The following is an 11,468-nucleotide window of genomic DNA, read 5'->3' as shown; positions in this document are numbered from 1 at the left end:
AATGTGCATTTAATGGTATTCGATATGATGTTAATGATTTGAGAATTCAAAAAGGATTTTAGATTTGATTAAATGGACATTATCATGCTGATTGAATTAAATACCGGGAATATTTATTTTTGAGGCACAAATATTTAAACAGCAAAGATCTCTCTCTCTCTCTCTCTCTCTCTCTCTCTCTCTCTCTCTCTCTCTCTCTCTCTCTCATGATGTGTACGCAGTTGCGTACTTGCGTATAGGCAGCTACGCGCTTGTCTAATAACTTTCGAGTAGGTCTTGTAGTCTGGCTGAATGCTATGATGGTTGAGCAGGCGCCAAAGGCTTTGGTAGCCAGTTTCGAGTTTTGTATATTATCTTGCAGTCTTGTATATCCTACTGCTGGTAGATGGCCGTCCGGGTTTTATAGACTTTAGTAGCCACTTTCGATTATTTGAATTACTGTATACAGGGAAATATTCGCCCCCGTTTTATTTTCGTCTTTTTCGCCCTTGTTGTCACTTGAAGAATTTAAGAGTGGGCGAAACTGTTTTCTCATATCTTTCTTTTAACACAACTATGTCTGGGCGAATTTAAAAAGGGGTGAAATTGCCTGCAAGTGTAGAAAGGCGAAAATAACACGGAACGAAAATAACCCTGTATACAGTAGTATAAAACAATTACTGATATTTTTGAGGTCAATGCGATGTTTTCACTGTCTATTCACGTATGATCAATAGTTGTATATAATGTCATTTATTAATGTGGTTCGGAAACGAAGACAGTTAGTGTTAAACAAGCACATTTTATTTTGTTTTTCATTAGTAACATTACACGATAACACCAGATGATTTCTTCTTCAGAGTACTCATATAGTTATCTGTAAAGAGTAAAAAAAGTGAGTACATTTATACATCAAGTGCAAAGTAGGTACCTCAATGTACGAGGTATTTAAGTACTTTGTGAATAGTTTTAATGGTGCATGTTACTTTGTCCGAACTATTTTTTTTTTCAAAATTCAAACATTCCCGGTAAAGCACAATACATACCTTCAAATACAGACTGACACACATACCTTCAAATACAGACTGAAACACGTACCCTCAAATACAGACACGCATACCTTCAAATACAGACTGAAACACGTACCCTCAAATACAGACACGCATACCTTCAAATACAGACTGACACACATACCTTCAAATACAGACTGAAACACGTACCTTCAAATACAGACAGACACGCACACCTTCAAATACAGACTGAGACACACCTTCAAATACAGACTGACACACATACCCTCAAATACAGACTGCCACGCATACCTTCAAATACAGACACGCATACCCTCAAATACAGACACGCATACCTTCAAATACAGACTGACACGCATACCTTCAAATACAGACTGACACACATACCTTCAAATACAGACTGACACGCATACCTTCAATTACAGACTGACACGCATACCTTCAAATACAGACTGACACACGTACCCTCAACTACAGACTGACACACATACCTTCAAATACAGATTGAGACACACCTTCAAATACAGACTGACACGCATACCTTCAAATACAGACTGACACACATACCTTCAAATACAGACTGACACACATACCCTCAAATACAGACTGACACGCATACCTTCAAATACAGACTGAAACACGTACCCTCAAATACAGACACGCATACCTTCAAATACAGACTGAGACACACCTTCAAATACAGACTGACACGCATACCTTCAAATACAGACTGAAACACACACCCTCAAATACAGACTGACACGCATACCTTCAAATACAGACTGAAACACGTACCCTCAAATACAGACACGCACACCTTCAAATACAAACTGACACACGTACCCTCAAATACAGACACGCATACCTTCAAATACAGACTGAGACACACCTTCAAATACAGACTAACACGCATACCTTCAAATACAGACTGAGACACATGCCTTCAAATACAGACTGAAACACATACCGGGTAACTTCAAATACAGACTGAAATACATACCTTTAAATACAGACTGACACGCATACCTTCAGAAACAGACTGAGACACATACCTTCAAATACAGACTGAGACACATACCATCAAATACAGACTGAAACACATACCCTCAAATACAGACTGACACGCATACCTTCAAATACAGACTGACACACATACCTTCAAATACAGACTGACACACGTACCTTCAAATACAGACTGACACACATACCTTCAAATACAGACTGACACATATACCCTCAAATACAGACTGACACACATACCCTCAAATACAGGCTGACACGCATACCTTCAAATACAGACTGACACACATACCTTCAAATACAGACTGAAACACGTACCTTCAAATACAGAATGTTTTGTCGGAAGAACGCCACGCCTCTCGGGAAGTACATGTAATAATTTGATGATGGATGGCCGGTGTTCAAGAATTGTATTTGCTAAAGAGGTTATTGTGAAATCTCTTGGGAAGAAAAGCTCCTTCATTAGTGAGAAAGCTTTGTCTAAATTTTTGCCGGGACGAACAACTGTAGTCTGCAGCAAGTCGGCTGGCATCACAAGATTCCCATTAAAAGGTGTAAGCATACTTAACGTGTTGTCAAAATTTCCATAATCTGCAATATTTTAAGGTATAGTGTTATAAACATTTACACATCATTGGTTTATTTATCTATAATTTTATACGAAAAATCTTATGAATTTAGTGGGAATTCCCATGGGGAAATTGTGAGTAAACCCCAAAAGAAGTAATGAGTAAACTCCAAGATTGTCCATGAGCTTTGTCTCTTTTAAAAAAAAAAACACCTCCTGATCACGTGCTTGTTTGCATAAGATTATCTCGACTTGCGAGACTCGATAGGACCTTGACCTTGGTTCATGTTGTACATTGAAACTCAAGTCACCCGGAAGAACTAGTTATAGTCATCCCTCCTCTGAAAGATTTTACCTTACCTTTTCATGTTTCCTTCGATACTTATATAAATAACAGGCTACTAACTAAATGTTTAGATCAGGTCACCCCCGCCTTTAAGGGAGCACAATGGCGAGGGAGAGACATTGTTGGTCTATCGATCTATTTATAAGTCTAATTTTGCCGGTGGGGTTGTGGTAGATTATTTTTTACTCTTATATGAACTTGATACTGTTACAACATGTACAGTATCAGTACATTGTCATTTGTACATAGGTCAAATACATTAAATTATAGCAGTATTAATGTAGCTCAGATGAAAAACGCTGATAATCAAGGTCATCCATCTTGGGCATGCGTATATTGAAACTTCCTCATGTGGGGAAGTGAAGGGACGAAAGTGCAAGGACAAGGGAATTAGAGAGCTAAGTTTGCGAAGGCAAAAGTGGTAATAGTCGCGAAGGAGTGAAGTTGCGATGACAAAGGAGTAATATTAATTTGGTCCTTTTTCTTTCCCCCCGCGCAACATCGCTTCTTTGCCCTCGCAGTTTCACTCCTTTACCCTCGAAGTTTCGCTCCTTCTCATTTTTGCCCTATAACGCGAAGAATCGAATGCCAGAACACTGTAAACATATTTTGAATACGGCTGTATATGTAATACTAGATGTCTTTTTATGTTTCTCAACGATAACTTCAGTTTCTTCATCGTCAGCTTCCCATATTTATGTAGTAATATTCCATTATCACCTGCATATGGTGTTTTTGTCTCTCAACTGATTCCATATACAAGAGCATGTTCTGCGTATGATCAGTTACAGGCTACTGATAAATAAGTTGATGTTACAGGGGGTTCAACAGTTTCTTTAAAGTCAACATTTCGCAAATTCTATGGTCGTTGTAACGATCTAATTCACAATTACAAACTGACATTAGGTCAAATGCTGTCTGACGTGTTTCCAATAGTTAAATAGTTCCTTACATACTAATTTTGACTACACATTACTCGTTTACCAAGGAAAAGAGCTCAAGGTGGGTGTGACCGGTCAATAGGGAATGCTTACTCCTCCTGGGCACCTGATACCACCTTTGTTGTGCCCAGGGGTCCGTGTTTGCTTAAATCTTAATTTTGTTTTCTTATAGAAATTATGATTGTTTACTGTTCGTTATTTTTACAGTTTCTTTTATACAAAAATTAACAATTTATTCGACTTACTGTAACACCAAGCTAATCTAAAAGTTCCAATCTGCAGAACAAGAAAACCGAATACATGTATAATTGCCATTGGTATCACTGCTGCAAATTACTACACTGTATAGATTTACTCTTGCCTATTATAACAGAAAAGAATGAAAGGTCGCACCTGCTTATATACTGTATCTAAAATTGCTTGTCCGTGTACTGATCAATAGCCCTCAATCTTCATGGTTCACTTTTTACATTTAAAGCAAATAAAATATACAATCAATGTCAAATTAAACTCATTGAACAAAGGCTGAGAATGTATGCATATAATGAATTTACTTTCAATTTGATTAATGAAACTGTATCAAAATCATCTTTGCCCCTAGCAACGTCGATTAAATAAACTTTTAGCTATATATATATATCTGTATCTGTATATAACATATATATATATATATAAATTTGCCTTGAAACAAGTTGATTGAACTTTACGCGTGTGTAATTCATTGGACAACACGAATGATGTATTAGCCTGATGCAAATCTTTGAGAGACGGTATAAAGGAATCACGACACACGCCAAGTTAATCTTCGATTCTCACAAGCCGTAATATTAAATACACGTTACTGCAGTAGAAAATGAAAATTAGACTTTATGTTGCTTTCCTACTTCTGAGCTTCTACTACGTCAGCGCAACTTACAAAGGTAATATACATTTTTCAAAAATATGCATTCTGATTTATGATAAAATATTGACATGGATTGAAATTTTGTTCTTGATGCTACACTAAATCTTTTCCAGTTTACTATTTTCCTCCCGCCAAAGACTACAAGAAGAAATGGATTGACCACAGTGTATCTCCACAGATGCAATCTGCAATGTTGTCACCCGCCCTTTCTGATGCTGGTACAGTTGCCATGGCAACAGGAATGCCTGTTTCAAGCATTATGTCTATGTTAACCAGTCCACTTCAAAGTAACATACTATCTACAATGGCAAAAGTAGTCAGAAATGACATGACGTCACCAACGACCAATAAAGTTGCTAATCCTGCAAGAATGACTTCGTCAATGATGTCACAGATTATTATGAATCCGATGGTGTCTTCAATGGCTAATCCATCTATGTCTACGATGACAAATCCAATTTCTACAAATTCGATGATATCTTCAATAACTAATCCAATGGATAATCCATTGATGCTATTGATGAACAGTAGAATGTTGGGAAGGACAAATCTGTTGACAAATAGGAACAGTGCAATGGCTGACTCCATGATGCCTGCTTCCAATCCCGATACTGCGATTCTTGTTCCGAGCGCAGACGAAATATTAAGTTCGGCAATGATGGAAGCGATTGGACAAACTGACATGCCAGCATACCAACACGGAAGTCAACTCAGTAGGTTTTTCGGATCAAGCTATTTTTGAACTTTTTTGTTTAATGGCATCGCTTTCCTAAAGAAGTTCTGGGTATATATATATATGTGTTGAGTGAATGTTTCTTATACTTGAGATAACGTATTGTTTTGTGTAATTCACAGGTGCATACTCCCGCGAGACATTTTAATGACAACAGCGGGTTTCTCGGGATGTTTGTCTTCAAGATGTCTGTTTTCAATGTTTACTTTATGATAATAAAACTTTTAAACATCCATCAGAAATGTTCACTTTTTGCCTAAATCTGAGTATGATTTTAGCAAGTATCTTCACAAGTTTTATTTGCCAGCATGTAGTAAAATCCTGACCCAAAGCTGAAAATTACAATATTTTATGATTTTTATGATTAAATAGCACTTTGCACAGAGGGTTTACAAATGACTGCCAGACATTGAATAATGTTCTTTGGCGGTCAAACGCATTTCATATGATTATCAATGAGAAATGGTGCTAGCGAGTTGAAAATGTTAATAAAAGAGCATTAACACTCTCAACTACTTTACCGAGATAGACCGTCAAATATTTCCGGCGCCAAAATTATCATATATATATATATATATATATATATATATATATGATAATTTTGGCACCGGAAATAAAATTACATACCATATATATATATATAGAAAACACAGAAATCCTCCGTATATATATTTGTAAAGCTTCTGAAGATGTAATAAAAGCGCTAAAGCTTTACGGAGGATTTCTGTGTTTTCTTTTAATATTTTTTAAATATATATATATATATACAATATATATATATATATATATATATATATATATATATATATATACATATATATACATGTATATGGTATGTAATATTTGAACATATAACAAAACTCTCACAATGTTTTCCTATACTAACTGGTTTAAGCAGAAATCACAGCCAGACCTTGGCTATTGTAAAAATAAATCACAACTGTATATTGTAAAACATTTAGCCTGTCTACAATTCAATCTGTTAAAGTGGTATTTGTGTATCTTGTTTCTTTTCTATAATTCGAATTTATAACATATGTGTATATGAATTTCCATTCTGCATTGTATAATATTTATAAATAAAACTATATGTAGCAAGCTTGTTCTGCGTATGATCAGTTTTTAAATCGAGGCAGGCTACGGACAACAAGTTGTAACAGGGTTTCCAACAATCTCGATTAAAGTCAGCATTTCTCAAATTCTTTGGTCAGTATAATGATCTACTGATACAACCCATCACTGGAACAAATGCTGTCTAACGTGTTTCATACCGATTGTTAGGCCGTTCTTGGCCTCAAAATATTGAGCAGACAATATCTTCCTATGTCAAGAGTGGATTGACCTTGTGACATAAAAATCAATAGGGGTCATCTACTCCTTATGTTGTACCAGTATGCCAAGTTTGGTGTCAATCAAGCAAATAATTCATCAAATATAGGAGACAATATATCACTATGTCCAGTTCAATCATTAACTTTTGACCATGTGACATCAAAATCAATGGGAGTCATCTTCATCTAAAGAGATACCAGTGTACCAAACTTGATGTCTGTCAAGCAAAGGGTTCTTTATACATTGAGTGGTCAGTATATTCCTATGTGACCTCAAAATCAATAGGGGTCATCTACACCTTAGGATGTACCAGTGTACCAAGTTTGATGTCTGTCAAGCAAAGGGTTCTTAAGATATTGAGTGGATCGAATATTCCTATGCCCAGAGTAAATTGGCCCTTGACCTTTTGATCTGAAAAACAATAGGAATTCTCTTCTAGAAACTCGTAACCAACCCACATATGAATATCGGTTAACCGTGACAGCTCTAGTGAAGAACACTGTGTGGAGAACCAAAAAAAATTTAATTTTAGATTATTTAATATTCAGTGTAGTGCTAATGTTTGTTTTATCAAGGAATTCGAACACGCCACTCGTATCCCTTCCAGACTACTAGACTGTGGTTGGTTCAGTAAATAATCCCTATATTATCATTCTCTTGATTAGAAAGAGTCTGATTTTTTTACGCAACATGCTGGTACGATTTAGGGAGTCGCAGGATGCACGGAATAAGTGACACAGTTACGTGTCAGAAGAAAGTGCAGTTCTTGTGACTTTGACCTTAAAACTGACCGTGCATGGGCGAGGGTCATGCATTACATCAAGGTCACAGTGAAAGTTAAAAGTGAGGCATCTGATATTACAACATTGCGAAGATACGGCTTCAATGAAGTCACCTAGATAAAAGTCATATATACATTTTGTACCCTTTTTCAAATGACCTTGGTGTTGTCTAAATGACATTGACAATAAATTGGGACAAGTACAAAAGTCATGGGAAACATTTGCATCATGTGTGACCATCTTCAAATTCTCTACACATGCATAGAATAGATGTGTTATCCCGACGATCGAAATGACCTTGAACTGGGGTCAAGACATGCCTCATCCCGGTGCCGCTTCAAACCTAAGACGTTTAACATAGACTGCTCCGTCGGTCATAATTTGTGTTTAGTATGACTTCGATGTTGGAGATATATTAAAGATGCAAAGTAATGGCATTTCTTAACGATTATTGGTGCGTGTGTATAGAAAAATAGTAAATAAATGAAAATGGTTACATTTATTCTATAACTGATAATTCCAAAAACAAAAGAGGGGGGATATATTCATGTGCACGGGCACCTGTGGTATTTATTTCTAAACTTTCATGAATATATGTATTCATATCATTTAGTTCAAAGAGTAGGATAATTAAAAATCACGCTAAATAAACCTCATACGAAAATGAAAAAAAGGGGCAAGCGATATGGATGAAGAAAAGATGACGGAGTTTTCGTGTTCATTTTCATATATTCATGACATTTACATTTCCAATGTTTTGGTCTTCAATATCTTTACCGAATGAAATGATATCCATTTCCTCATTAATGTCAACTATGTGCGTATGAATCTTGATAAATATAGTACGACTATTTTTACGGCTGGGAAAATTCCGACAGAAGTGAAAGTAAAACGTAAATATAAGAAATAAATTTCATTTTTAAAAATACATGAAGATATGAACAGCAACGTTTCACACCAGCGTAGATTTCATAATGCGCTAACGCTGGTGTAAAGATCCTCATGGTGCGCTAACGCTGGTGTAAAGATCCTCATGGTGCGCTAACGCTGGTGTACAGCGTCGCAGTTCACATACTCATGTATTTTCAAGAATAAAATTTTATTCATAATTGTAGAAAGCCTTGCAGATCAAGATACATGTAATATATTTTTTAAAAAGTTCGCCACTCCTAATTCTCCTTTTCTTTATTATCACTATCTCACTATACATGTGCGAGTATTAAGAATGGAGCTCGTATTACATCAACATTAAAATAATGACAAGCTGTGTTTAACAAAAGAATTAAACTATAGTCCTGTATCATTGGCAAGTTAAATTATTAAGTTTCAATTTTCACAATTTTTTATAAGTAAAAATGTATCAGCCTAAGACGTCAAAACTCTTTAATTATGGACCGCGATTAAAATGCTGTAATTCGTTTGAAAATGAAGGAAAAAATCTGATCGTGAAAAAAGCGACCTCCAATAGATTTTTATGAAAATTATTTAACATTTCTATTCAATGAACTATTTACTTTATAATGATATTTCGGTCATTGTTTCTATATAAACAAAAGAAATTTTAATGCCAGAATTACAACAAACGATTGCAAGATTTATGGTTGTTTTTTTTTTTTTTTTTTTATATATATATGACAATGGCAATTTTTATGTACTGTAACGCTGTTTTTGTCATTTTGGTGACAATCGGTAAACATGACACTGGTAGCTAATGATCTTTAACTTACAAATATTTTATGTATGTGAAAAATCAAGTTTGTGATACAATTAATATTAGGTTACCCAACCATTATAGTACGCATACGGCATATCAAACAAACACAAAAAAATCGCAAAAGTGTTAAGTTATCTATCTCAAATGACGTAGAAAAATTTATCATAGTCTTATCACTCAAATGGGAAACATCGGCTCTTCAAAACAGAAGATACATAATACCAATTAATCGAATTTTATACCTAATTAAACGCCGAGCTAAATTTCTCTGATCATTCCATGAACATTCTCGTGATGATTACCCAATTATTGTGATTAGTTATGAGATTGATGCAAATCATGACAGTCCAAAGCGACTGCTCATCACACACCTGGATAGAACAAAGTTTACCCACCTTCACTGACCTTTACCGCTGAGTCCAGTACCAAGTGAACGAAATAAAACCAGTATATATAAAGCGGTTCGCAAAAGACACAAGCATAATTTCGATTTTTATTTTTCAAAAATCTTCACCTAAGCAACAAAAGGTAAGGCTTTTCGTTTAGCCTAACAGTGAAATGTTAAAAAAGAATGCTTATATGATTTAGATATCACTTAAGTTCACTATAACGAATCATGAAAGCAGTTATAAAGTATATTACAATACCTTGTATTGATATTTCAGATGGAATCTTTCACCGTCGTTCTAATGATGGCGCTAGCGTGCTGTGTAAACGCTATACCAAAACCAATCAAATACCACAGTAAGTATTTCTATCCTTTAAATTACATCCAGTTCTTAGGGTTTAGTATATGCTCTTTACCACTGAAAACAAATATTCTTATTCGATGCAATTATAAAGAGTTGTTTTTTTGGTATATCAATTTCGGTTTACCTTTTGCTTTATATATTTAGAGAGACATCCCAGAATTATGTCACATATGGCATCCAGTCCATCTATGGCGTCGGAATCCACGATGGGGATGCGTGATTCGATCATTCCAGCGTCGTCCATGTCGAACACCATGTCAGCCGCAGCAATGAGTAACGCTCTGGCCAATGCGATGTCTTCTCCGTCCGCTGAATTGGCTGCAGGTATGTCGATGTCCAGTCCAATGGTCACTTCAATGAACCCGTCGAGCAGTATGTTAAGCAGTTCAATGTCCACGCCTCTTCTTAGAGATGCAGCTATGTTGGCCATGATGACTGGGACATCAATGCCAGTAATTACTCAAATGATGACGACATCTCCCACGATGCGAGCTGTCCTTTCGATGATGTCTAGATTGGCAAGAAACATGATGACCCGAAGTCGTATGATGGCTATGGCTTCCTCCAATCCGGCGATGGCGATGTCTGCCGATCCCATGGCGACCATGTCTTTAACCAATTCTATGATGCCCATGTCTTCTACAAGTCCGATGATGTCCATGTCTTCGAGCCCTATGATGTCAATGACTACCAATCCAATGATGTCCATGTCCTCAACAAATCCCATGTCAAATACTATGTCCTCTTCTACGATGTCAAATCCAATGATGGACGCTATGATGATGTCAGCTATGCCGTCGAGTGCAATGTCCAACTCTATGATGGGTAATAAATTTCTTACACCAAGCGCCCGAAGAGCTATGACAAAGTTCAATTATCACAGATACTACTAAACTGGGAATACAAACATTGGAATAATGACAGTGAATGTGTAGAAGTTTGCAATGAGTAAGAAAACTGTGCTAACATATATATCTATTTACATCCGACTGTGATGAGTATTCTTGATCTTATACATGTATATAAAACAAAAATTGAAATTGAATTTCTTTTATAAACTATCAATAATGTATCATCGTTTATTGCTTTACAATAAAAATGGTGATGCGCATTTTATATATTTTTTAATTTGTTTTTTTCTGGGGAGGGGTGTGTGTGTCACCTCTCCTTCTAAGAAAAAACTGTGCGTCACATGCATGTGATTGATATTGTAATATTAATTCAAAACTTTCAATTCAAGTCATTCACTTTTTTTATTTTGGAAAACATAAGTTTTAATGTGTGACAGATATAGAAATAAATGTTGTGTAAAAGTGTGAATTTAAACAAATGTTTGATAATGAAGTTTTGGATGGGCTTACCAAGA

The 11,468-nt window shown here is 35.8% G+C and overlaps 2 protein-coding genes across 2 annotated transcripts; one reads left to right on the top strand and one right to left on the bottom strand.

Annotated features, from left to right (window-relative positions):
- Nucleotides 1-806: 806 nt before the first annotated feature.
- On the bottom strand, nucleotides 807-4,200 carry LOC125664620 (uncharacterized). The gene is made up of 3 exons (XM_056145549.1): nucleotides 4,131-4,200; nucleotides 2,349-2,630; nucleotides 807-856 (listed from the first exon to the last, which is right to left on the bottom strand). Exons 1-3 carry the CDS (start codon nucleotides 4,198-4,200, stop codon nucleotides 807-809), a joined length of 402 nt encoding a protein of 133 aa, XP_056001524.1.
- Nucleotides 4,201-10,015: 5,815 nt separating this feature from the next.
- LOC125681733 (uncharacterized) lies at nucleotides 10,016-10,995 on the top strand. The gene is made up of 2 exons (XM_048921938.2): nucleotides 10,016-10,094; nucleotides 10,247-10,995. Exons 1-2 carry the CDS (start codon nucleotides 10,016-10,018, stop codon nucleotides 10,993-10,995), a joined length of 828 nt encoding a protein of 275 aa, XP_048777895.2.
- Nucleotides 10,996-11,468: the final 473 nt, after the last annotated feature.

Source organism: Ostrea edulis, chromosome 1 (genome assembly GCF_947568905.1).
Source record: "Ostrea edulis chromosome 1, xbOstEdul1.1, whole genome shotgun sequence".
Classification (NCBI taxonomy): domain Eukaryota; kingdom Metazoa; phylum Mollusca; class Bivalvia; order Ostreida; family Ostreidae; genus Ostrea; species Ostrea edulis.
This window is presented reverse-complemented; position numbering and strand designations above follow the sequence as displayed.